Below are 24257 nucleotides of genomic sequence, written 5' to 3' on the forward strand. Positions count from 1 at the left end.
AAAATGGCACTAAAAATAATAAATCAAAATTGAAAAACAAATAACACTAGAAACAATAAAAACAGATTCACAAATCAAATGAACAAAACAATAAAAAAATGTATTCAAAGAAATCCATAATTGGCAGATGCAATTTTTAAAAGTACATCAAACTTACAAATTCCAAACTGGATATCGAAGTAATCTCAAATTCCAAAGGGTACAAAATAAAATGAATTTTTGACCCCACTTGGCGGATGCTAATTGTGGAAATGAGTAGAATTTCAGTGATCCAAATTGGGTTGAGGGGGGTGTTAAAAAGTGTTCTCGTAGTCAAAAGGATATCTTTGAACACAAATCAATAGAATCAAATTGAAAAACACATTAAACTAAAAGTAGTAACATATATACACAAATCAAAATGACGAAATACCGAAAAAAGGTTATTTGTGAAATCGATGACCTAAAAACTTACAAAGTATTTATAAAAGTGAAATTTCTACTTTTCTTGGAACGTGATATTTCAATAAGCATATAAACTACATCTCCCCTGGTTTTAACATTGAACATGTAATGTAACGTAACACATCAGTACTATGTCATTCGCGTCTATTTCAATAAGCAAAAGTACAAAAAAAAGTTAAAAACTAAATTATTTCAATAACTAACTAAATTATGGCTGCTGGAAACAAACAAGGCAAATTATAACAATGATAGTACTATCTATTTTGTGTGATTAGATCACATGAGGTGTGAAAGCAGTAAGTAGCATTCTGGAAATTTTCCGCCCTTTTGACCTGCTACATTTTTAATTTAACTTCCAACCAATTCGCCTATTTTTAATTAACCCATATGGGGCCATGCCAATTCAAATACCAAACTGAAACCCTATTCAAGTATTCAACCTATATGACCGAATTCGTTTTGGTCCGGTTTCAACTCGATAAAATCAATTTCCAATCCACTTTTGAAAGCAGTAAAGCTGGAAACAACATTTTAAATTTCAATCCACTTTTGAAAGTAGTAAGCTGGAACCAACATTTTAAAATTTGTTCATTACAGTACAGTGACATAAAGATTAAAATATTAGCTGCAACAACATTTAGAACAGTGAAAGCGCAACTTTGTGCATTATGTTAACATGAAGATCGCCAATCATCAAAAAAATCAATTCAAGAAACAGTAACAAGTCAAAATAAAATAAAGTAATAAGAAATACTCATGAAGCGAATTTTATTTCTAGCACCGATAACAACTTTAAGCACTTAAAATTGTTCAGACTTCAGAATTAATAAAAACGGAAAATGTTTAAATCAACACATATAAGCCATTATATTAAATAGGTCAAAACCAAATGACGATTGTAAAAAGCAGAAGTCACACAAAAGTTAACCAAGTTAAAAAGAAAGACAACTATTAGAAAGTAGAATCCAAACAAAAGTAAACAAAACATATATCAAAGAGCAATAAAGTCAAAAATCAACACAAATGAATAAACAACATAAACACCATTGTTAAGAAAGGAATCCATGTAACAACCACCGAAATACATCCTATCAAGTGCAAGTACAAGCCTCAAATAACAATACCCTTTGAAATGGCGTTTAGGTGATCTACTTTAAGGATTCCCGATAATAAGAAGACAAAGTAGATCAAAAGTTACAACATCAAACAAGTTTGAAAGTGAAAATGAAAACCAACGGAAAACATTTATAGCATAAGCAGCACATATGCTAAAAATCCAAAATCAAATAAACCTGGTAAAATATCTCAAAAAAAACCACATATAAAGGAAACAAATATAGACCTTCATGAAATAAGATAAAACAAAAGCCCAAAAAATTCCACAAAAAAAAAATCCCAACACAAAAGCTGAAAAAAATAATGAAATAAGATAAAACAAAATTAAATAAAAAATAATTTAAATGAAGTAGCAACAGAAATAAGACCTTCATCAAGAAAGTAATACCAACACAACAACCTAATTACACCTCATCAACCGAAAAGTACAAGCCTCAAAGTACAAGACATGTTGAAATGAGGGTTTAGGTGTTCTGGTTAGTGGATTCCCAATTCTCGAATATAAGTAAGGCGAGTCATTTCTAAAAAAGTTTTGGAAAAAAGATCTTAATACCATGAAATAAGATAAAACTAATATAATAAATCAATTCAAATGGAGTAGAAACTGAAACACTAAGTAATCCCTTGAACAACAAACCTGTATACACCCTATCAAGCGCAATGTACAAGCCTCAAAGTACAATACACATTAAAAGGGTGTTTAGGTGTTCTAGATAAAGGATTTCCCATAAAACCATGACAAAGATATATAGGTCAAACAAACAAAATCAAAATAAAACATAACAAAAAAAAAGAAGTCAAAATCAACATAAAGGGAGTAGCAAAAATAGACCTTTATCAAGAAAGTGATCCCCACGACAACCTATTTAAGCTCATCAACCAAAATGTACAAGCCTCAAAGTACAAGACAATTCAAATGAGGGTTTAGGTGGTTTAGTAACTAGTAAGTGGATCCGTATTTCTCGAATGTAAGGCATGCAATTTCGAATAAAGTATATGAAAATAGATAAACTATCAAAATAAAAAGGAACTCAAAGCAAGTAGTAACAGAAACACCCACATCAAGAAAGCAATCACTAGAACAACAGCCTAAAAACGCCCATCAAGCAAAATGTACAAGCCTCAAAGTACAATGCACTTTCAAATGGGTGTTTAGGTGTGTGCTAGTTAAAGGGTTCCTTATAAGAGTAAGAATTATAGACCAAACAAAAAAATCAAAATAAAAAATCCCATTAACAAAAAACTAAAAAAGTCAAAATAAGCGAAAATGGAGTTACAAAATTAACACATTTATCAAGGAAGTAAATCCCCACCACAACAACCTATTTACACCTCATCAACCGACATGTACAAGCCTCAAGGTACAAGACACGTTGAAAAGAGGGTTAAGGTGTTCTCAGCCCTCGAATATATTGTAATTCAACTCCAATCAATTAAAGAAAAAATATCATGATAAAAAAGATAAATTAACAAAATAAAGAGCAACATAAACACCATTATCAGAAAAGTAATCACTCGAACACCCTAAACACAGACACGTCAAGAGCGATGTACAAGCCGAAAAGTACAATCCCATTTGAAGTGGGTGTGTATAGGATTCTCGAAAACAACAAGACAAAATAAGTCAAGTAAATGAATCAAAAGTTACAAAATCAAAGTGGAAGTGAGTGAATTCGAATTTCGTATTAAAAGGTCGAAAAATGATTTCTTGACCCTGCGTGACTAATGCTTATAGTGGAAGTGAGTGAATTCGAATTTCATATTAAAAGGTGATCTCATATCAAAAAGAGTGTTGACCATAATCCAAGAAAAAAAAATAAAAAAAAATCAAAATTATAAGTAGTAACACTTACACACAAATCATATGCACAAAACAATTAAAACGGGTATCAATAAATCCATAATTGAAAATTGTACAAACCTAGGAAAAAAAAATTTTCCCCTTGGCATATTCTATTTCAGAAAAATATGTCAAATTTACACAAACGCAAAATATACTTCAAAAGAAGATCTCAGATAATAAAACAAATTCATTATTGAGACTCTTACAAAAACAAAATGAATTCTTGACCCCACTTGGCGGATGCTAATGTGGAAATGAGTCAGATTTGAAGAACTCAAATTAGGTATCAAAAGATTATCTCAAATCCAATATAGGGTAGGCACATAAGAAATCCAAAATGAACATAGAAGATGATCTCAAATCCTAAAAAAAATTCATCATTGAGAAGCTTGCAAAACAAAAATGAATTCTTGACCCACTTGGCAGATGCTATTTGTGGAAATGATCAGATTTGAATAACCCATATAGGTTATCAAATGATGCTCTCAAATCCAATAGGGTACTTAAGAAATCCACTAATGAGAAGCTTACAAAACAAATAGAATTATCATATCCAAAATGGTAAAAAAAGGAAAAAAAAATGTCAAAGAAGCAAAAAAAAAAAAAAAACTTAACAGAAACAGGTCAAAAAGTTCAAAAGTCAAATTATTTGGAAGTCACAACACATAGCCAAATACATAAAAAGGCGAACTAAAAAAACATTAAATAAAAAAAAAGGATCAATTAAAAATAAAACAGCTACATAAACACACCATTATCAAGAGAGTAATCACTCGAATACCCTAAACACGAACACATCAAGAGCAATGTACAAGCCTCAAAGTACAATCCCTTTGAAATGGGTGTTTAGGTGTTCTAATAATTGGATTCCCGATAATAGTAAGACAGAATAAGTCAACTGAATGGATCGAAAGTTACAAAATCAAATAACTTTAAAAATGAAAACCAATGGAAACATTTATGACATATGCAAAAATAAAGTAGGGCAGTCAAAGCAAGAAAATCCTCGTAAATTATCCCCAGAAAAACCTTAGGACTTGAATATAAGGAAGATGAGTCATTTCCAAGAATATACAAAAAAAAAACAAAAAAAAATCTAAATACCATAAACAAAGATAAACTAACATAATGAAATTTATTCAAATGTAGTAGCAATTGAAACACCAAGTAATCCCTTGAACAACAAACCTGAATACAAGCCTCAAAGAATAATACACAATGAAAGGGTGTCTAGGTGTTAAGGATTTTCCGTAAAACTAAGCCAAAGATAATATGTCAAAAACAAAATCAAAATAAAAGATAAAAAAAAGTCAAATTCAACATAAAATAAAGTAGCAAAAATAGACCTTTGTCAAGAAAGCAATTCCCATGACAACAACCTATTTAAACTCATCAACCGAGTTGTACAAGCCTCAAAGTACAAGACAATTCAAATGATGGTTTAGGTGTTCTAGTAAGTGGATTCGTATTCCTTGAATACAAGGCAAGTCATTTTGAACAAATTATATGAAAATAGATAAATTAACAAAATAAATCTAATTCAAACCAAGCAGTTACAGCTTATCAGGAAAGCAGTCCTTAGAACAACAACCTACTTACGCCCATCAAGCGCAATGTACAAGCCTTAAAGTACAATACACTTTCAAATGAGTGTTTGGGTTTCTAGTAACTAGTTAAAGGATTCCTTAACAGTAATTCAATAGGTAAATAAATCAAAATAAAAAAGCCCCATTAACAAAAGAACCAAAAAAGTCAAAATCAGCAAAAACCGGTGTTGCAAATTATATAACTTTAATCCCCACCAAAACAACCTATATACATTTCACACCTCATCAACCGAATTGTACAAGCCTTCAAAGTACATGACGCATTCAAATGAGGGTTTGGGTGTTCTAGAAAGTACCAACTGTATTCTCAGTCGTCAAAACAATAAACTAGAGGGATAAAAAATCTCAATATCACGAGAAAAGATATATCAACAATATAAAAATATATGCAAACTAAATAGCATCAGAAACACCATTATCAGAAAAGTAATCCCTCGAACAACAACTTAAACACGCACATCAAGCGCAATGCACAAGCATCAAAGTACAATACACTTTGAAATGGGTGTTTAAGCGCTCTAGTTATATGGTCCCAATAAAAGTAAGACAAAAGTTAATAGGTCAAACAAGAAAATTGGATAAAAAGTTACAAAATCAAACCAAGTTTGAAAGTCAAAATGAAAATCAATGGAAAACATTTATAACATATGCAGCACATTAACTAAAGAGCCAAAAACAAAAATGAACATCAAAATATATCTCAAATCCTGAAACAAATTCATTATTGAGAAGCTTGCAAAACAAAATGAACTCTTGGAACTCTTGACCCCACTTGGCGGATGCTAATTGTGGAAATGAATCGGATTTGAATAACCCATATCGGGTATCAAAAGATGATCTCAAATCCAATAGGGTACTTAAGAAGTCCACTAATGAGAGGCTCGCAAAACACAATGAATTTTCATATCCAAATTGGCACTAAATATAATATATCAAAACTGAAAAACATAGAAACAATAAAAACAGATTCTCAAATCAAATGAACAAAACAATAAAAACAGATTCTCAAATCAAATGAACAAAACAATAAAAAAATGTATTCAAAGAAATCCATAATTGGCAGATGCAATTTTTAAAAGTACGTCAAACTTACAAATTCCAAATTGGATATCGAAATAATCTCAAATCCCAAAGGGTACAAAATAAAATGAATTTTTTTACCCCACTTGGCGGATGCTAATTATGGAAATGAGTAGAATTTGAGTGATCCAAATTGGGGGGTTAAAAAGTGTTCTCGTAGTCAATAGGATATCTTTGAACAAAAATCAAAATGAAAAACACATTAAACTAAAATTAGTAACATATATACACAAGTCAAAATGACGAAATATCGAAAAAAGGTTATTTGTGAAATCGAAGACCTAAAAAATAGCAAAGTATTTAAAAAATGAAATTTCTACTATACTTGGAAAGTGCTATTCCAATAATCATATAAACTACATCTCCCCTGGTTTTAACTTTGAACATGTAATGTAACACATCAGTACTATGTCATTCGCGTCTATTTCAATAAGCAAAAGTAAAAAAAATGTTAAAAACTACATTATTTCAATAACTAACTAAAGTATGGCTGCTGGAAACAAACAAGACAATTTATAACAATGATAGTACTATCTATTTTGTGTGATTAGATTAATCCAGGAGGTGTGAAAGCAGTAAGTCACATTCTGGAAACTTTCAGCCCTTTTGACCTGTTACATTTTTAATTTAACTTCCAACCCATCCACCTATTTTTAATTAAATGGAGTCATGCCAATTCAAATACCAAACTGAAACCCTATTCAAGTATTCAACCTATACGGCATCGACCGAAAACCGAATTCGTTTTGGTTCGGTTTCAACTCGATAAAATCAATTTTCAATCCACTTTTGAAAGCAGTAAAGCTGGAACCAACATTTTAAATTTCAATCCACTTTTGAAAGTAGTAAGCTGGAACCAACATTTTAAAATTGTTCATTACAATACAGTAACTTAAAGATTGAAATATTAGCTGCAACAACATTTAGAACAGTGAAAGCACAAAACTTCGTGCATTATGTTAATATGAAGATCACCAATCATCAAACTCAATTTAAGATTCAAGAAACACTAACAAGTCAAAATAAAATAAAAGTAATAAGAAAAATTTAAGAAGCAAATTTTATTTCTAGTACCAATAACTACTTTAAGTACTTAAAATTGTTCAGAATTAATAAAAACGGAAAACGTTAAATCCAAACAAAAGTAAACAAAACATAGATTAAAGAGCAATAAAGTCAAAAATCAACACAAATGAAGAAACAACATAAACACCCTTGTTAAGAAAGGAATCCATGTAACAACCATCGAAATACATCCTAGAATGTGCAAGTACAAGCCTCAAATAACAATACCCTTTGAAATGGAGTTTAGGTGATCTACTTTAAGGATTTAAATGAAGTACATAGCCAAATATATCAAAATCCAAAAAAAAAATCCCAACACAAAAGCCAAAAAAATCCCAGCACATAGCCAAATATATCAAAAGCCAAAAAAATCATGAAATAAGATAAAACAAAATTAAATAAAAAATAATTTAAATGAAGTAGCAACAGAAATAAGACCTTCATCAAGAAAGTAATACCAACACAACAACCTAATTACACCTCATCAACCGAAAAGTACAAGCCTCAAAGTACAAGACATGTTGAAATGAGGGTTTAGGTGTTCTGGTTAGTGGATTCCCAGTTCTCGAATATAAGTAAGGCGAGTCATTTCTGAAAAAGTTTTGATAAAAAGATCTTAATACCATGAAATAAGATAAAACTAATATAATAAATCAACTCAAATGGAGTAGAAACTGAAACACTAAGTAATCCCTTGAACAACAAACCTGTATACACCCTATCAAGCGCAATGTAAAAGCCTCAAAGTACAATACACATTAAAAGGGTGTTTAGGTGTTCTAGATAAAGGATTTCCCATAAAACCATGACAAAGATATATAGGTCAAACAAACAAAATTAAAATAAAACATAACAAAAAAAAGAAGTCAAAATCAACATAAATAGAGTAGCAAAAATAGACCTTTATCAAGAAAGTGATCCCCACGACAACAACCTATTTAAGCTCATCAACCGAAATGTACAAGCCTCAAAGTACAAGACAATTCAAATGAGGGTTTAGGTGGTTTAGTAACTAGTAAGTGGATCTGTGTTTCTCGAATGTAAGGCATGCAATTTCGAATAAAGTACATGAAAATAGATAAACTATCAAAATAAAAAGGAATTCAAACCAAGTAGTAACAGAAACACCCACATCAAGAAAGCAATCACTAGAACAACAGCCTAAAAACGCCCATCAAGCAAAATGTACAAGCCTCAAAGTACAATACACTTTCAAATGGGTGTTTAGGTGTGTGCTAGTTAAAGGGTTCCTTATAAGAGTAAAATTATAGACCAAACAAAAAAATCAAAATAAAAAATCCCATTTAACAAAAAACTAAAAAAGTCAAAATAAGCGAAAATGGAGTTGCAAAATTAACACCTTTATCAAGGAAGTAAATCCCCACTACAACAGCCTATTTACACCTCATCAACCGACATGTTAAGCCTCAAGGTACAAGACACGTTGAAAAGAAGGTTAAGGTGTTCTCAGCCCTCGAATATATTGTAATTCAACTCCAATCAATCAAAGAAAAAATATCATGATAAAAAAGATAAATTAACAAAATAAAGAGCAACATAAACACCATTAGCAGAAAAGTAATCACTCGAACACCCTAAACACAGACACGTCAAGAGCGACGTACAAGCCTCAAAGTACAATCCCCTTTGAAGTGGGTGTGTATAGGATTCTCGAAAACAACAAGACAAAATAAGTCAAGTAAATGAATCAAAAGTTACAAAATCAAATAACTTTAAAAGTGAATATAAAACCCAATGTAAAACATTTATAACATAAGTAAAAAAAACCAAAATCAGATAAAGTAAAAAGTGTCAACAGCCAAAAAAAAAAAGTTTAGTAAGTGATTGTAAAACAAACCACACAGATTTGTTAAAAAAACCTTAAACTTGATGATTAGTAACATATACAGAAATCAAATAGTAAAAAAGAATGAAAAAAGAGAAACAAGAAATCGTTGATAAATGATTAAAAAACTTTCAAAAAAAACTTCAACGATACTTGGCAAGTGTTATTTCAATAATAAGCATATATATAATTATAAAGTATATCTTCCCTGGTTTTAATAACTTTTAACATGTAATATAACAAACACGTCAGTACAACTATGTCATTTAAGTCAATTATTTCAATATATAAGAAAAAGTAAGAAACTAAACCTAACCTTACTAACTCTGGGTAGCAGAAACAAACAACAATAATAACTGAGTGAAGTAATCTCCCTCCAAAAACCAATCGGTTTTGTTTTTTTTCACAAATTATAATATAATCACACAGAATCCCCAAAAGAAGTGCATATGATTATTATTAAGAAACCCTAGGTGAAGAATTAGCGTAACGTAACCCTAATCGAAACACAGAATCCCCAAAAGAAGTGAATATGATTATTATTAAGAAACCCTAGGTGAAGAAGTAGCGTAACGTAACCCTAATCGAAACACAGAATCCCCAAAAGAAGTGAATATTATTATTATTATTATTATTATTATTATTATTGTGGAATTCAAATAAAACTTGTAAAGTAACGTAACCCTAATCGAATTACATAACATAAAATAAGTATAATGAAACGTTGCGTTGGAATTAGAAATCATACCAATCAGCCATGGACGGACGGTCACCGACTCACCGTTGAATGACAAACCAAACAAACAAACAATGCTTCATATTCACGGCTTGTAAGTAAATCTAACGGTAATAAAATATAAACGAACTAGTTTGGGGACCGTATAATATGTATAATAAATAATTAGTATACAAGAAACATAAACCGTTAAACACTGTTAATACATTCGTTATACAACAGTCTTGAAAACAATTTTAAAATAAAAGATAATTATAAATATAAAATGTTTGAAAAAAATAGGAAGTAAATATTAAATGAATAAATTTTTAAGCATAAATTGTAAGAATGGAAACTATTATTTTACTATTATAAATTTATTAAAAAAAGTGAGGTTTAATGTATGAATGACAAGTGACAAAACTTTTAGTCTTTTATTAGAGAGTATAGATAATAATACTAAAATAATGACACCGACCTTATTCGAACTTTTTGGCTTTTATATAAGGAAACGGTTGTTACTTCTGTAGCGTTTAAAATAATAAAGAATTAATTAACAATTACTAGATGGTCATGCAAGATTTATAAAGAAAATAAAACTGAAACCCAATATATCCGGGATGTGTACTCAAGCGTAAGATTTTTTAAAAAGAGTGTTACGTGGGCATTAGTTGAATTTAAAAATTTAAAGATGATGATGGGAAATAAGTTGAGAATCCAATAGAGGAATCCATAATGAGATGAGAGGACCGTATTTTGATTTTTGAGCATCGAGTTCAAATGCAAGGACGAAACATAGAAAGGGCTAGGGGTGAACTTGACCCTTTTTTTTGCGCAGTAGCTTAAATTAACCGTTTTTTCACTCAAAAATATGTATACGTTGTGTAAATTCATCTGTTTTCAGCCAAAAATTTGAGGTCCGCCCCATCGTTTATGAAACTTTCATACAGTTTGAGTCCGCCTCCCTTCCTGACGTTTTCATTTAAGCTTCGCCGCAGCTTAAATGGGGTCGTTGTTGAGTTGTCTATTGGGCTACTAGAAAAGACCATCATCCGACTGAAGAATCACAAACCTATTGAATTTGGGGTTGTCTATGCTCGCTCGTTTTTTCACTCGACTGTATACAAGCCGTCACGCTCGGTTCTGTTCGGCTCGAATATTTTTAATTCATTTTATATATTATATACTCATAAATATATATTTTGTTTTAATAATTATTGTGAATATTGAAAACTAAATATTATATACATATTAAAAAAACTAACATCTCAACGACACGCATATTTACTATTCATGAAAAATGCAATTCACTTAAAACTTCCAAGTATTTTTGAACACATGTCGTGCTCTGCCCTCCATCTTCTTCATATCAAAAGATAGTCCACTCCCATGTATGTTCTAAATTCACATATATGTTCAACCTCTGTCCTCACCCACTTCTATTTCACATGTATGTTCTAAATTCATATTTTCTTAATAATGATAATTCATGAGCCTTGATTTTTGTTGTGATAACTTTTGTAACAATTTATGATTAACAAACTACGCCAACGCGTTGCATCACGCGGAATAAAAAACTCGTTAAATATAATACTCCCTTCGTCCCATTTTAAATGTCTTAATTTGAATTTTCAAGTCTTTCTTGTTTAACTTTGACCAACAATATTTTTGTTTGTGTTATATAATACTTGATGAAAATTATATCAATGTAAAATACATTTAAAACCCAATCCATTCATATATTTTACATCAAGTATTATATAACACAAACAAAAATATTATCGGTCAAAGTTAAACAAGAAAGACTTGAAAAATCAAATTATGACACTTAAAATGGGACGGAGGGAGTATATTTTAATTATTGAACGTTTTACAATCCTTAAATATTATATTCAGTTCTTAATATTTTAATAATAAAAATAAATTATATATTTGTGTATATATATTTATATAAATAATTACTTTTTAATTATAAATTGTCTTATTACATTCTATCAAACTTAAAACTTCAATTTTATCAAAGATTAAAAGCTACTACTAGTTTTTTTAAAAACTAGTAATTTATTTTCATGCAAATTATATTCAACTTCAAACTTGTTTTTATAAAAGAATTTAAAGAAAGAAAAAGTAATGCTTCGAGCTCGCTCGTTATACCGCTCGAAAATGCTCGAAAAACAGTCGGTTCAATCTTAAGCCGCTCGGCTCAGTTCGATTTGAAACGAGCCACAGCTCGTGAACAACCCTAATTGAACTCGCCCAACCCGACAGGCAGAAGAATGAGTTGGATGAGACCCGTATCCATGAGTGCGTTGATCAAACCCGGTATCACCATGCAAGCATCCTCAGGCCGGGTTGCTTCATTTCTGATTGATGTGATTTCATCTTCAATTTCTGATGTTCGGATTTCTAATTTCACCATTCGTCAGGTATCAACACAGATTCAAATTGAAATCATTATCATTTTATAATATATAGTCAGCTAATTCAATTTCTGAATCTGGATGTACGTGTTTATGGATCGGCCTTAAGCTCTGATGATTCCATTATTATTATTATTATTATTATTATTATTATTATTATTATTATTTGTGAACAATGTTAGTAGAAAATGTTTCTGTTGCGTTAACTCATATAATGAATAAAGCACAAACAGTAATAATAATAATAATAGCTCTAATTAACATAACAATGCAAGGATGATGAATGATATTGTTAGCAGGAGTTGGTTTACTGAGAGATGATATGGGGAGTGCAGCCAAGCTTATGGTGGATGCCTTGCTTCAACGCTTCATTCCGCTTGCTAGACGTCGGATTGAAACAACACACTACTTACATGTAAGATTAATATTCTTCAGTTATTCTAGTTTCATTTACTTGAGATCTTTTCATCAACTACTTCTTATGTCTTGGAATTAAATGTTGTGGTAAAACTACAGGATGGAAATTACAACCGCCCGTTAGATCCTGCCTATGAGCAAGTGCTAGATTCCTTAGCTTTGGTGGCCCGACACATGCCTGTATCTCTTTTTGAAGCACTTCTTAGGTGGAGAGACATGTATGTGTTTTCTCATCATCATTATAAGCTACAAAGAAAGCAATGTTTAGACAGATGATACGCTTGAAGTTTAATCATGTTGTTTTATGCTTTCTTTTGCAGCGAATCCCCGAAAGGTGCAAATGACACGTCTACGATCCACAAAAAGGTTCTCATGACTTAATATTTTGGTGGTGTAGTTTTAATAGCTTAATACATAAGGTTAAGTGACCAGTCTGGTGCCAACTGTTTGGAATTTCATTGTTTGTGAATATAAATTTGATTGACACTTTGCCTGTTTCAGTTGACGGTGGAGTGCATCTTTTGCTCAGCAAGTATTCGCTTCGTGCAGTGTTGTCCACCCGATGGACTTACAGGTTTGATAGTTTATCATTACTTCATCCCTGTAAAAGTTAACTTATTTGGTTCTCAAACAATATATGCCTACTGTAATTGCAGAAAAACTCTGGACTGGACTTGAACATTTTGTGTTTGATTGGTTAATCAATGCTGACAGGTATTTCCAGTTTTATTTGATGAAAATGGGAGATACCTTTAGTAATAGAACCTGAAATTTTGTTCATTGCAGGGTTGTAAGTCAGGTTGAATATCCCTCGTTGGTTGAGTTGCGTGGGCTCCTTTTAGATCTTGTTTCACAACTTGTGGGTGCTCTATCACAAATCAGGTAATTGTTAATTAAAATCCACTCTTTGATCTTATTTGCATTAAGTTAGGAAAAAAAACCGAGAAAATGTTTTGTTTTTCCATAGATTTATTCCTGTAACGGGACGGTTTTTCATGGAACTACATGCACGTCGGATTGATACTAGTGGTGCTCGAAGTGAAACACTAAGTATAATTAACGGGATGCGCCATCTAAAGCTTGGGGTATGTGACATGCTCTTTTTGCTGTGAATTATCTTTGTAAACTAATTAATATTATATAATTAAGTAATCAATTCCAGGTCAAGACTGATGGTAGTCTTAACATGTCAGCATCCTTTGTGGCAAAAGCAAACCCTCTTAATCATGCTCCCGCCAAACGAAAAGGTGAACTTCACCACGCTCTTTGCAGAATGCTGTCAAACATTTTAGCACCACTTGCAGATGATAATAAATGCCACTGGCCTCCTTCTGGTGCACAACGTGCACTTGTTGTGTGGTATGAAGCTGTTGCTCGGGTAAGAATGCAGATCATTCATTGGGCAGATAAACAGAGCAAGCATATACCTGTAAGTATATTCATTTGTTCATTCATAATTTCAGATCTCATCATCATCATCATCATCATCGTACTCAGTATATCCCACCAATAGCAATGCTATGGTAGGGTCTGAGGAGGGTAAGATGTAGACAGCCTTACCTCTATCCCATAGGGATAGAGAGGCTGCTTCCGGTGAGACCCCCGGCTCGATAGTAGTTTTGCATCAAGCCTTGGACAAAAGGCACATAGCACTCAATCATCGGGACACCGGCTGATTGGTGCATGTGCCCTTGTCTTTCGGCTATCAACGCCACCACATGATGCCTGATTAACCTTCCACCACTTTTAACGTTATTTTCACGAGATTAGTAAAATAACGTCAATATTAGTGCAATTTTACTTTTGCCCACCCGAGGGTTCACACATATATACATTATATGCGCGCACGCAAGCAGGGCGTTCATAATTTCAGATCTGTTTTTCATTTTTGTTAATTCTGGATTTTAGGTCACTACATTCCAAAAGTAAAGATTGCACTCGAGTCTATATTAAGGTCATGCCATAGAGCTTACAATCTGGCTCTTCTCACTTCTTCAAAGACGACTATAGGTAACTATATAATGAAAACTAAGCATAATTTTAGCATTATAATTTATAAGTTTAATATTCTCACTACTAACGAAGCATAATACTCCAGATGCTATTACCAAGGAAAAAACACAAGGACATCTTTTTAGGTCAGTTTTGAAGTGCATACCTTACCTAATTAAAGATGTTGGTCGAAGTGATAGAATCACTGAGATAATACCTCAACATGGGATAAGCATTTATCATGGTATTCGTGAGGAAGCAATACAAGTACTCAATCGAATCGTGAAATGCCATCCTGATCGTCGATTCGCAGTTGTGAGAGGTATGATGAACTTCATCCTACGGCTCCCGGATGAGTTCCCGCTTCTCATTCAAACAACATTAGGACATCTTTTGGATCTCTTGCGTTTATGGAGATCTTGTCTTTTAGATGAAACTATCGAACATGATGCTTCACATGTAAAGCATGTGCATGCAAATGTAAGAGCAAAGAAATCTTCTTTCAATCATGGAGAACCAATTGAATTCCATGCTTCTGAGATTGATGCAACTGGTCTTATCTTCCTTGCTTCTGCTGATAGTCAGATTAGATACACAGCATTGGAGTTACTACGGTGTGTGCGTGATATACGCAAGGATATACAAAACTGTTTATTATGTGAGAAGTTGGATCTCATTAAAGATGAACCTGAACCAATACTTATGGTTGATGTTTTTGAGGAAAATGGGGTGCGCATTCTTTGTAATTTACCTTACCTTTTCTTTTCTTTTAACCTTTTTTCACATGAATCGGTAATGTAAAAAAAAACCATGCTTTTGACAGGATGATATTGTTCAGAGCTGTTATTGGGATTCCAACCGAGAATCTGACGTGGCACCACCTGATGCAACACTTGAGGTCTTGCTTTCTGAAAATCATGATAAGAATAGATGGGCTCGGTGTCTTAGTGAGCTTGTCAAATATGGTGCAATGCTCTGCCCACGTTCGGTTCAAGAAGCAAGGTAATAGAAAAATTACTGAATAAGTTGTGTAGTTTCATGTTATTTGAATCTGAAATGATCAACATTAAGATTTTAGATATTTATACTTTTAGAGTTCAGATTACTAAGCGCCTTGCACTTGTGACACCTGTCGAGTTGGGAGGAAAGGCACATCAGGTTCAAGATGCAGACAACAAACTAGACCAGTGGCTCATGTATGCCGTGTTTGCTTGTTCTTGTCCACCTGGCAAAGAAGCATCTGGTGCAGCTGCAGCACGCGAATTATTCCATCTTATCATTCCCTCCCTAAAATCTGGTTCTGATGCATATGTTGTAAGTATTAACCACTAACCAACAACTTTTATTGATAATAGTTATATGTAAAATGCAGAAAAAGTAATAAACAATTTGCACTTTGTACAAATCAGCATGCTGCTATTATGGCGCTAGGGCGCTCACATCTGGAAGTGTGTGAAATAATGTTCAGTGAACTGGCATCTTTTATGGATGATATTTCTTCGGAAACAGAAGGAAAATCAAAATGGAAGGTATGATGAGTTCATACTTAGAATCATGCATTTTCTTTTTGTTCCACTGTATATAAATGTCTTATATGTATCAAATAATTGATGCAGATTCAAAAACCTAAACGGGAAGAACTTCGTATCCACATTTCAAACATATACAGAACCGTTGCAGAGAACATATGGCCCGGCATGCTAGTCTGTAAGCCAGTTTTTCGTCTTCAGTACTTGAAGTATATTGATGAAACAACCAAATTAATATCAACAACGCCTTTTGACAATTTTCAAGAGTTGCAAACTCTACGCTATACACTTGCATGTGTACTAAGAACGCTAGCCCCTGAGTTTGTGGATTCAAAATCAGAAAAATTCGACCTGAAAACCAGGAAACGACTATTCGATCTTTTTCTCTCCTTTTGTGATGATTCAGGTAACACATTTAGTCAAGATGGTTTAAGTGATTACAGGCATGAAGTTGAAAGATACAAGTCTAGTCAACACGCTCGATCAAAAGATTCTGTAGACAAGTTAAAGTTTGACAAAGAATTGTCTGAACAAGTTGAGGCAGTTCAATGGGCTTCTATGAATTGCATGGCCTCCTTGTTATACGGCCCGTGTTTTGATTTTGACAACGCGAAAAAAATGAGTGGTCGGATTATATATTGGATTAATAGTCTCTTTATCGAGTCTGCACCGCGGGCCTGTGGTTATTCACCCACTGATCCAAAGGGGCCATTTTATACTAAACATAATAAGAGCAGAGTCGGTCACCTTCGTGTTTCCATTGCTAAAATAGCTTTAAAGAATCTTATTCTTTCAAATTTAGACTTGTTTCCTGCTTGCATTGATCAGGTAAGACATCTATGTAGTTGATGTATTATTATTGTTCTTGTTGGTTATGAATCTTATAATATCGAGTAAATTTTGTTTCTTTTTCGATTTCAGTGCTACTATTCTGATGCTGATGTGGCAGATGGGTATTTCAGTGTGTTGGCTGAGGTGTACATGCGTCAAGAGATACATAAATGTGAAATCCAACGGCTATTGAGCTTGATTCTTTACAAAGTGGTAGACCCATCTAGACAGGTTCGTGATGATGCCCTGCAAATGCTCGAGACACTATCAGCCCGTGAATGGGCTGAAGATAAGATTGACGGGTCAGGAAGTTATCAAGTTGCAGTAGTTGGAAATCTTCCAGATTCTTACCAACAATTTCAGTACAAATTATCTTGTAAACTTGCCAAAGATCGGCCTGAGCTGAGTCAGCTTCTATGTGAAGAAATCATGCAGAGACAACTGGATGCTGTTGATATAATTGCACAGCATCAGGTTCTAACATGCATGGCTCCATGGATTGAAAATCTTGATTTTTGGAAACTGCAAAACTCGGGGTGGAAGGAAAGATTATTAAAAAGTCTTTATTATGTGACGTGGCGACACGCTGATCAGTTTCCTGATGAAATTGAGAAGCTCTGGAGAACTATTGCTAGTAAGCCGCGTAATATCCGTCCAGTTCTTGATTTTTTAATCACTAAAGGAATTCAAGATTGTGATTCAAATGCATCAACTGAAATAAGCGGTGTATTTGCTACTTATTTCTCGGTTGCTAAACGAGTAAGCTTATATCTAGCTAGGATTTGTCCACAAGGCACAGTTGACCACTTGGTTTACCAATTAGCCCAAAGAATGCTCGAGGAGAGTCCGGAACCTGCCCACAAGACTGATTTTAATGGAACTTTTGTTTTGGAGTTTTCTCTGGGCTCTGCTATAGCCCAGCTGGCGTCTGTCATGGATAACCAACCTCACATGTCACCGTTTCTGGTTCGAGGTTCTTTCGATGGTCTGTTAAGGAACACAAGTGGCCGGACCACTTTACGAGGTCGAACCACTTCCAGTTCAGTGGTCCCGGTACCTTCTGAGATAACCGTTCCATGTTCTGGCCATAGGCTTCGAGGCTCAGCAGGAAATTCAAGAAGTCGGCATATTTCACGAGACAGTGGGGATTACCTACCCGACACTCCAAATTCTGAAGCGGATAGTCATGGTGTGAGTGCTAGAGAACTTAACACAGCCTTACAGGGGCATCAGCATCATCAGCATTTATTAACACATGCTGATATAGCATTGATTCTACTTGCAGAAATTGCATATGAAAATGATGAAGATTTCAGAGAACATTTGCCTTTACTTTTCCATGTCATATTTGTCTCAATGGACAGCTCAGAAGACATTGTTCTAGAACATTGCCAGCGTTTGCTTGTTAACTTGTTGTATTCTCTCGGTGGCCGCCATCTCGAGCTTTACAATGTTGAAAACAATGATGTTGAAAACCGGCAACTGGTTGCAAGCCTGATTAAATATGTCCAGTCAAAACGCGGGACCATGATGTGGGAAAACGAGGACCCAACAGTCACCAGAATTGAGCTCCAAAGTGCAAAACTACTGTCTGCTTTGGTTCAAAGCATGGTGGATGCCATTTTATTCCAAGGTGATCTTAGAGAGACTTGGGGTGCAATGGCGCTCACGTGGGCCATGGAGTGCACATCCAGACACCTGTCATGCCGGTCCCACCAGATTTACCGGGCCCTCCGACCCCGTGTCAACCATGATGGATGTATCTCCCTTCTCAGATGCCTTCATAGATGTTTAGCAAACCCAGTACCTGGAGTTCTCGGGTTTATTATGGAAATTCTTAAAACATTACAAGTGATGGTGGAAAGTGTAGAGCCCGAGAAGGTGATTCTGTACCCACATCTTTTCTGGGGATGTGTGGCCATGATGCATACAGATTTCGTTCATGTATATTGTCAGGTACTCGAGTTATTTGCTCGTGTCATTGACCTTTTGACTTTTTCTGACCAAACCACGGAAAACGTGCTCCTTTCAAGCATGCCACGAGACGAGCTAGACCACAGTGTGGTTGATAGTGAGGATGATGTCGGTTCGCCGTGTGGTGCAGACGGGACGGTCCCAGTTTTTGAAGGCGTGCAGCCTCTAGTGCTCAAGGGGCTCATGTCAACCGTGAGCCACGCTATCTCAATCGATGTTCTCTCAAGGCTAACCGTACCCTCGTGTGATTCAATCTTCGGGGACCCACAAACACGACTCTTGATGCACATCACGGGTCTGCTTCCATGGCTCTGCTTACACTTAAACCCTGATGCAGTCGTGGGCTTGGGCTCCGGCTCCACTTCACCCTTTAAACTGCAACACCAGAAGGCTCGTTCGGTTTCTATGAATTTGGCAATATGGTGTGAAGCAAAATCTTTAGAAGAATTAGCCGCAATATTTATGGCATATTCACATGGAAGAATTAAAACCATAGAAAATCTACTAGCTTGTGTGTCACCATTATTATGTAGCAAATGGGCACCAATGCATTCGGTTCAAGCTTTTGGGCATTTACTTAATCTTCTAGAAAAAGGGCCCGTTGAGTATCAACGGGTTGTTCATATAATACTGAAGCAATTGGTTCACCATATTCCACTGGATGCTGTTCAGAATCAACATATGTATGCACTCATTTCTCAGTTAGTTGAAAGCAGTTTGAGTACTGAAGCACTTGGTGTATTAGAAGCTCTTTTACATAACTATGAGCCTATGGCTGCATCTATTAACCATGATCCAGCTCACTATGAAAGCAGCCTCGGTGGGGTTGATGAGTCAGCATTCATGGGTCGAGGTGGACCACCGAGTGTTACAGCTAAAGAGTTGGCTTTGCGAAATACTCGTTTAATCCTTGGTCGGGTGCTTGATAATTGTGTGCTCGGGCGAAGACGGGACTATAAAAGATTAGTCCCGTTTGTGAATACTATTGGTAACACTTAACCACACATATAATAAAAGTCAATATCCATAATGTCAACGTTTTTAACATTATTGTCAATTTTATCTGTTTTCTTCATATCTTCATCTCCATATGATTTTCAAACAAACATGAGGTCCTAATTTTACAAGCCCGCCAAATTTGATGACAAAAATATTTTACAATTTTGTTACTAAGCACTTTAGAAACACAAATGACCATTTTTAAAAATAATCCGTTTCGAACCATTAACCCGCCTGTTATGCTAGTCGGCCAACTAGGACTTATGTTCTTGTTGTATATGGAAACTATAGAAAGCGAATTCGAAGCCTTTCTATCCCATACCCGAGTGATCTGGAAGTCAAAGCACTGGAGTTTGACTTTTTATCCAGTTTTCTGAATTCGGAATTAGAAACTCATATATTGTGCAGAAGTTTATATCTTCAAACAAGTATCCGGGAGATGGCACTTAAATGGAACATGAAGACATGTTGTGCGATTCGGAAAAATCATTGGAACAATCAATGCATCAACTTCACATATGATCAGAGCCTTCAAATTTTCTTGAAACATAGGCAGAGTTTTCAAGATTAGGCTAAAGTTTTATCAGAACCCTGTTGAAGTTTTGTGTGACGTTTTGGTCGCATGTTGTATCGCTTTACAAGCTCAAATGATTTTACTATAACACATGTATCTAATATTGTTGCTACACTTTTAAAGCTTAAAATTCCAGTTAGAGGGTAATGTTTTCCGCCATCTCAGCCTCATTTGATGAGCGGAATATTACTGGATATGTTTGTTTGTGGTTTGTTTTTTCAACTTTAATTATAAAAAATGGACTTGCATCATAAGAATATGAAAAATCAGGGACTGTTATGTAGTTTAGTAAAACCTCTAAGGTAATTGTACAAGAAAGTGGAGGAAGCGGTTATGTTTTATTTTTAACTTTTGAAGAAAGGAAAACGGTTAAGTGAGAGTGAATAAAAAACTGTAGAGAAACAAAGTAACGCTTCCTTAACCGGTTAACATTCTGAATCAGGTATGTAAGTATGTTTCCAATTTTTTTTTGTCTAATTCTATGTGTACGTTCTATTGATCTTACGGGTGTGAATATGGCTATGAGAATAATTATTTGTTTCTTTGCAGTTTCGTTTGGTTTGGTTGGACTTAATAAAATGATTCTGCAAAGTTGTTTTTGTGAAACTGATTTCATTAAGCTTAACTGAAGTTGAAAATGCAACTTTTTTTTTTGATTTTAAGAGGTGATCCAAGTGATTATTAGACTTAGGTAAAACTGAGTTAATTATTTGTTTCTTTGCATGTTGATATTTATCATCATTCCTCAACATAAGAATAAGACACACTTTGAATTTCGATGGATTAATGCCTCAATTTCAAAGTTGATGTGCAGATTTGAATGTGCTCGAAAGAAAAAGTTGATATTAAAATTTAGTGCATTAAATACTGTTAAGTTGTGTATTTTTTTGTCGCTTTTTGTCAAGTGACCGGCTGTTATATATAGATAGTGTAGCGCTCGTTGATACATTGCTCTAATAATTGTATTATATGCAAAATCCGAGCATTATCATGATATTAATTCGCCCTCATTTATTTCAGGCCTGAGTTGAGTTTACACCTCAACTATTAACATGGATTCAGCCACCAAAGATGATGCATCTTCTCAAAACTCAGATATAGCAAGATTTGTACTGGATGTAGCATGCGTATGCGAGAAGATGACCAACTTGAACATCCTGTCAATGCATGTGGAAACTAAAGAAAGTGAATTCGAGGTTTTTGCTGCTGATATGGATCCTGATTTAGTTATCAAGATACTAGAATACACCCTTTTATCTGGATTTTTGGAATCAGAGGTGAAATTACTAGAGGCATACATATCCGATCTTCAGATAGAAAAAGATAAAGTAATGGAGTTTTTATTTTTAAGAAAGCACGGTAAAGAATCTTCTTTAACCGAGATGGTAAACATTTTGCATGGTTCTGAAATATCATTGGAACATTCACTGGAGCAAGTCGTGGAAATAAAAGAGCGGTCTGCCAATTTTGAGAAAAACTTGCTAAGATTATCGGGAGGCGATCAAGTAGAAGTAAATGAGCATACCGACATGAACATGCATGCTGTAGAGAATCATAGACATGTTTTGAGGATGCTTGAGGAGTCTTTGAAGAGAGAAATAGATTTGGAGAAAAGGGTGAGTGAGTTGACTGAAATCGAAGAATCTTTGACCACGAGGCTACGGTTATTAGAACAAGAAGTATTGGATGCTGAAGAGGAAGCTGAAATGAACTTAGAAAATTATTATGAAAAAGACGACACGTCTGAACTATTAATGGAAACCTGTAAAGTATTAGTTGATAAAATCAAGATGGTACAGCTTAATTATGAAGGTTCATTTCAGACTGAGAATATGGAGGATAGTGAATTAAATTCAGACCTCAATGATGAACTCGATTCGGTTAAGATGAAGGTTAAAAGCTTGGAAGCATCTTTGCATGATATGGAGGAATCCAAGAAGGCGTCTGCTAAAAGCATAGATCTTTGTAGCAAGTTCATATCAGATCTGGTTATGCAGATGACACTCGAAAGAGAATGGGTCCAAAATCAGGTTTCAAATATTAAATAGATATACACTATTGAGAAATATTTAAATTTTTATAAATTGTGTCTTGATTGTTTCATATATGCATGCAGATATCTTCCTTGAAACAACAAAACAAAATCTTGGTAAATCGCTTAAAGAAAACATATGAAGTTAGCAATTATAACGACTTATCAACCAACAAAGTCTTATCAACCAATTCCGAGGTAGCTTTTTATTGCTAACCGTTTTACTAAGCCTGACTAAAAGTATCAGTTTGGTTCGGGTTAAAACAATTTTACTTATCATTACTTAAATGCGGTAACTTTTTGTATTTTTCAGGTAGACAAGTCATGCAATGAGACTGCAGGAGACAATGATGCAAGGCAGCTAAAGACAAAAGACATTCTGTTAATACTCTTCATTGTAATCATTCCACTGTTTGGGGCACTTATTTATCAGACTCCGGTTTTTTAAGTCCAACTCAGGTCAAGTTATATTTCACAGCTCGGATCGATAATCCAATGCAATTTGCAAATTTGATAGCATGAGGTGCAAGTCATCATACCATATTGCTAAGAGTTTGTTGGTTTATCCTCTGAAAAAAATATAGTCTTGTTTAGCTGGGATGTTGTTGATAGGTAGGGAGATGAAGAGCTTGTTGATAGAATCTTGTTTTTCTGCACTTGTGTAATGTGACTTCATCCTTGGTATTGTTTTGAAGATTTTTAGAATTTTTTTTACAAATGGGGTATGTTTGAGATTATTAATCACTTGGGGGGCTAGCTTTGTTTTCTAATCAAAAATGGGGTGTTAGTTTTTAATAGTGGTGAATAAGAATGTTGGTGTGGGTGTGTAAGAGAATGTAAGAGGGTTGTCAGGTGAGAGAATCTTATTTGTATTTGATATTTGATAGTGGCGAATAAGGTAAATTGTGTTTGATAGTGGCGAATAAGGTTAACCGCGTTTGATAATGGCGAGTAAGAATGAGGTCACGTGACCAAGTACAATTAACACTTAGTGTTGGCGAATAACCTTAATATAACTTGATGTTGGCGAGTAAGGGTAGCTAGGCTCTGCTTCGAATAAACTTATGTTGGGTTTACGTAAAACAAATTCAAAAATAAAAAAAAAAGATTTACAATGATGAGACTTTACCATGAAATCTCTCAAAAATCAAAAGAAAAGGTAAATTGACAGCTCTTGCAAAGCTTGTGCATAGAGAAAAACTATGCAGATGTCACATGCAATCACAAAAATCCAAAAATCAAATGAATAAAAGACGTCTCTTATATATACATGCTAGCTTCATCACCAGAAATTATTTCTCAAATAACTTCATCACCATACCTTGATCACGTTAAAGTTATTTAAATTATTTCTTAAATATTATTTGCTATTGTTCACGTTAAAAAATGACACGACGTTTTAGTTCTGGTCCTATCGACTTAGGATATTGAAGGTCGTGCCATTTTTTAACGTGAACAATAACAAATAAAATCGAAGGTGATCAAGGTATGGTGATGAAATTATTTGAGAAATGATTTCTGGTTATGAAGCTAGCATGTATATATGAGAGGCGGCTTTTATTCATTTGATTTTTGAATTTTTGTGGTTTTATGTGACATCTACAAAAGTCCTCTATCCATCAACATTTTCTTTTAATTTTTAGGAGATTCCATGATAAAATCTCATCATTGCAAATCTTTTTCTTTAAATTTGTTTTATGTTAATCTATAGGTTATTCGAATTAGGGTTATAAATATTCAACTATTTATGAAGAGGTAGGTCCCAGCAGAGAC

The 24257-nt window shown here is 34.0% G+C and overlaps 2 protein-coding genes across 2 annotated transcripts; both read left to right on the forward strand.

The window, feature by feature from the left end:
* The first annotated feature begins 12458 nt into the window (after positions 1 to 12458).
* On the forward strand, positions 12459 to 20535 carry LOC143545157 (uncharacterized). The gene is made up of 15 exons (XM_077037091.1): positions 12459 to 12551; positions 12653 to 12771; positions 12874 to 12919; positions 13055 to 13127; positions 13210 to 13267; positions 13340 to 13435; positions 13521 to 13638; positions 13716 to 14013; positions 14462 to 14563; positions 14652 to 15274; positions 15369 to 15547; positions 15640 to 15859; positions 15955 to 16074; positions 16162 to 16902; positions 16996 to 20535. Exons 1-15 carry the CDS (start codon positions 12459 to 12461, stop codon positions 19876 to 19878), a joined length of 5769 nt encoding a protein of 1922 aa, XP_076893206.1. The 3' UTR covers positions 19879 to 20535.
* A 917-nt stretch (positions 20536 to 21452) lies between these two features.
* LOC143545128 (WPP domain-interacting tail-anchored protein 1-like) lies at positions 21453 to 22700 on the forward strand. The gene is made up of 2 exons (XM_077037065.1): positions 21453 to 22482; positions 22569 to 22700. The coding sequence occupies exons 1-2, from the start codon at positions 21505 to 21507 to the stop codon at positions 22698 to 22700; spliced, it is 1110 nt and encodes a 369-aa protein (XP_076893180.1). The 5' UTR covers positions 21453 to 21504.
* The last annotated feature ends 1557 nt before the right edge of the window (positions 22701 to 24257 follow it).

The sequence above is a fragment of the Bidens hawaiensis genome, unplaced genomic scaffold (assembly GCF_021521415.1).
Source record: "Bidens hawaiensis isolate Kalapana, Puna unplaced genomic scaffold, B.hawaiensis_p1.1 tig00013865_1, whole genome shotgun sequence".
NCBI lineage: Eukaryota > Viridiplantae > Streptophyta > Magnoliopsida > Asterales > Asteraceae > Bidens > Bidens hawaiensis.

What these genes read in the sequence shown, in the direction of transcription:
- LOC143545157 (XM_077037091.1), top strand. Translation starts at nt 12,459, where the DNA reads ATGGGGAGTGCAGCCAAGCTTATGGTGGATGCCTTGCTTCAACGCTTC. An exon ending in CATTTGTTCATTCATAATTT is followed by an intron (nt 14,014 to 14,461) that starts CAGATCTCATCA and finishes TCTGGATTTTAG; the next exon opens with GTCACTACATTCCAAAAGTA. An exon ending in AAGGAAAATCAAAATGGAAG is followed by an intron (nt 16,075 to 16,161) that starts GTATGATGAGTT and finishes TAATTGATGCAG; the next exon opens with ATTCAAAAACCTAAACGGGA.
- LOC143545128 (XM_077037065.1), top strand. Translation starts at nt 21,505, where the DNA reads ATGGATTCAGCCACCAAAGATGATGCATCTTCTCAAAACTCAGATATA. An exon ending in GAGAATGGGTCCAAAATCAG is followed by an intron (nt 22,483 to 22,568) that starts GTTTCAAATATT and finishes ATATGCATGCAG; the next exon opens with ATATCTTCCTTGAAACAACA.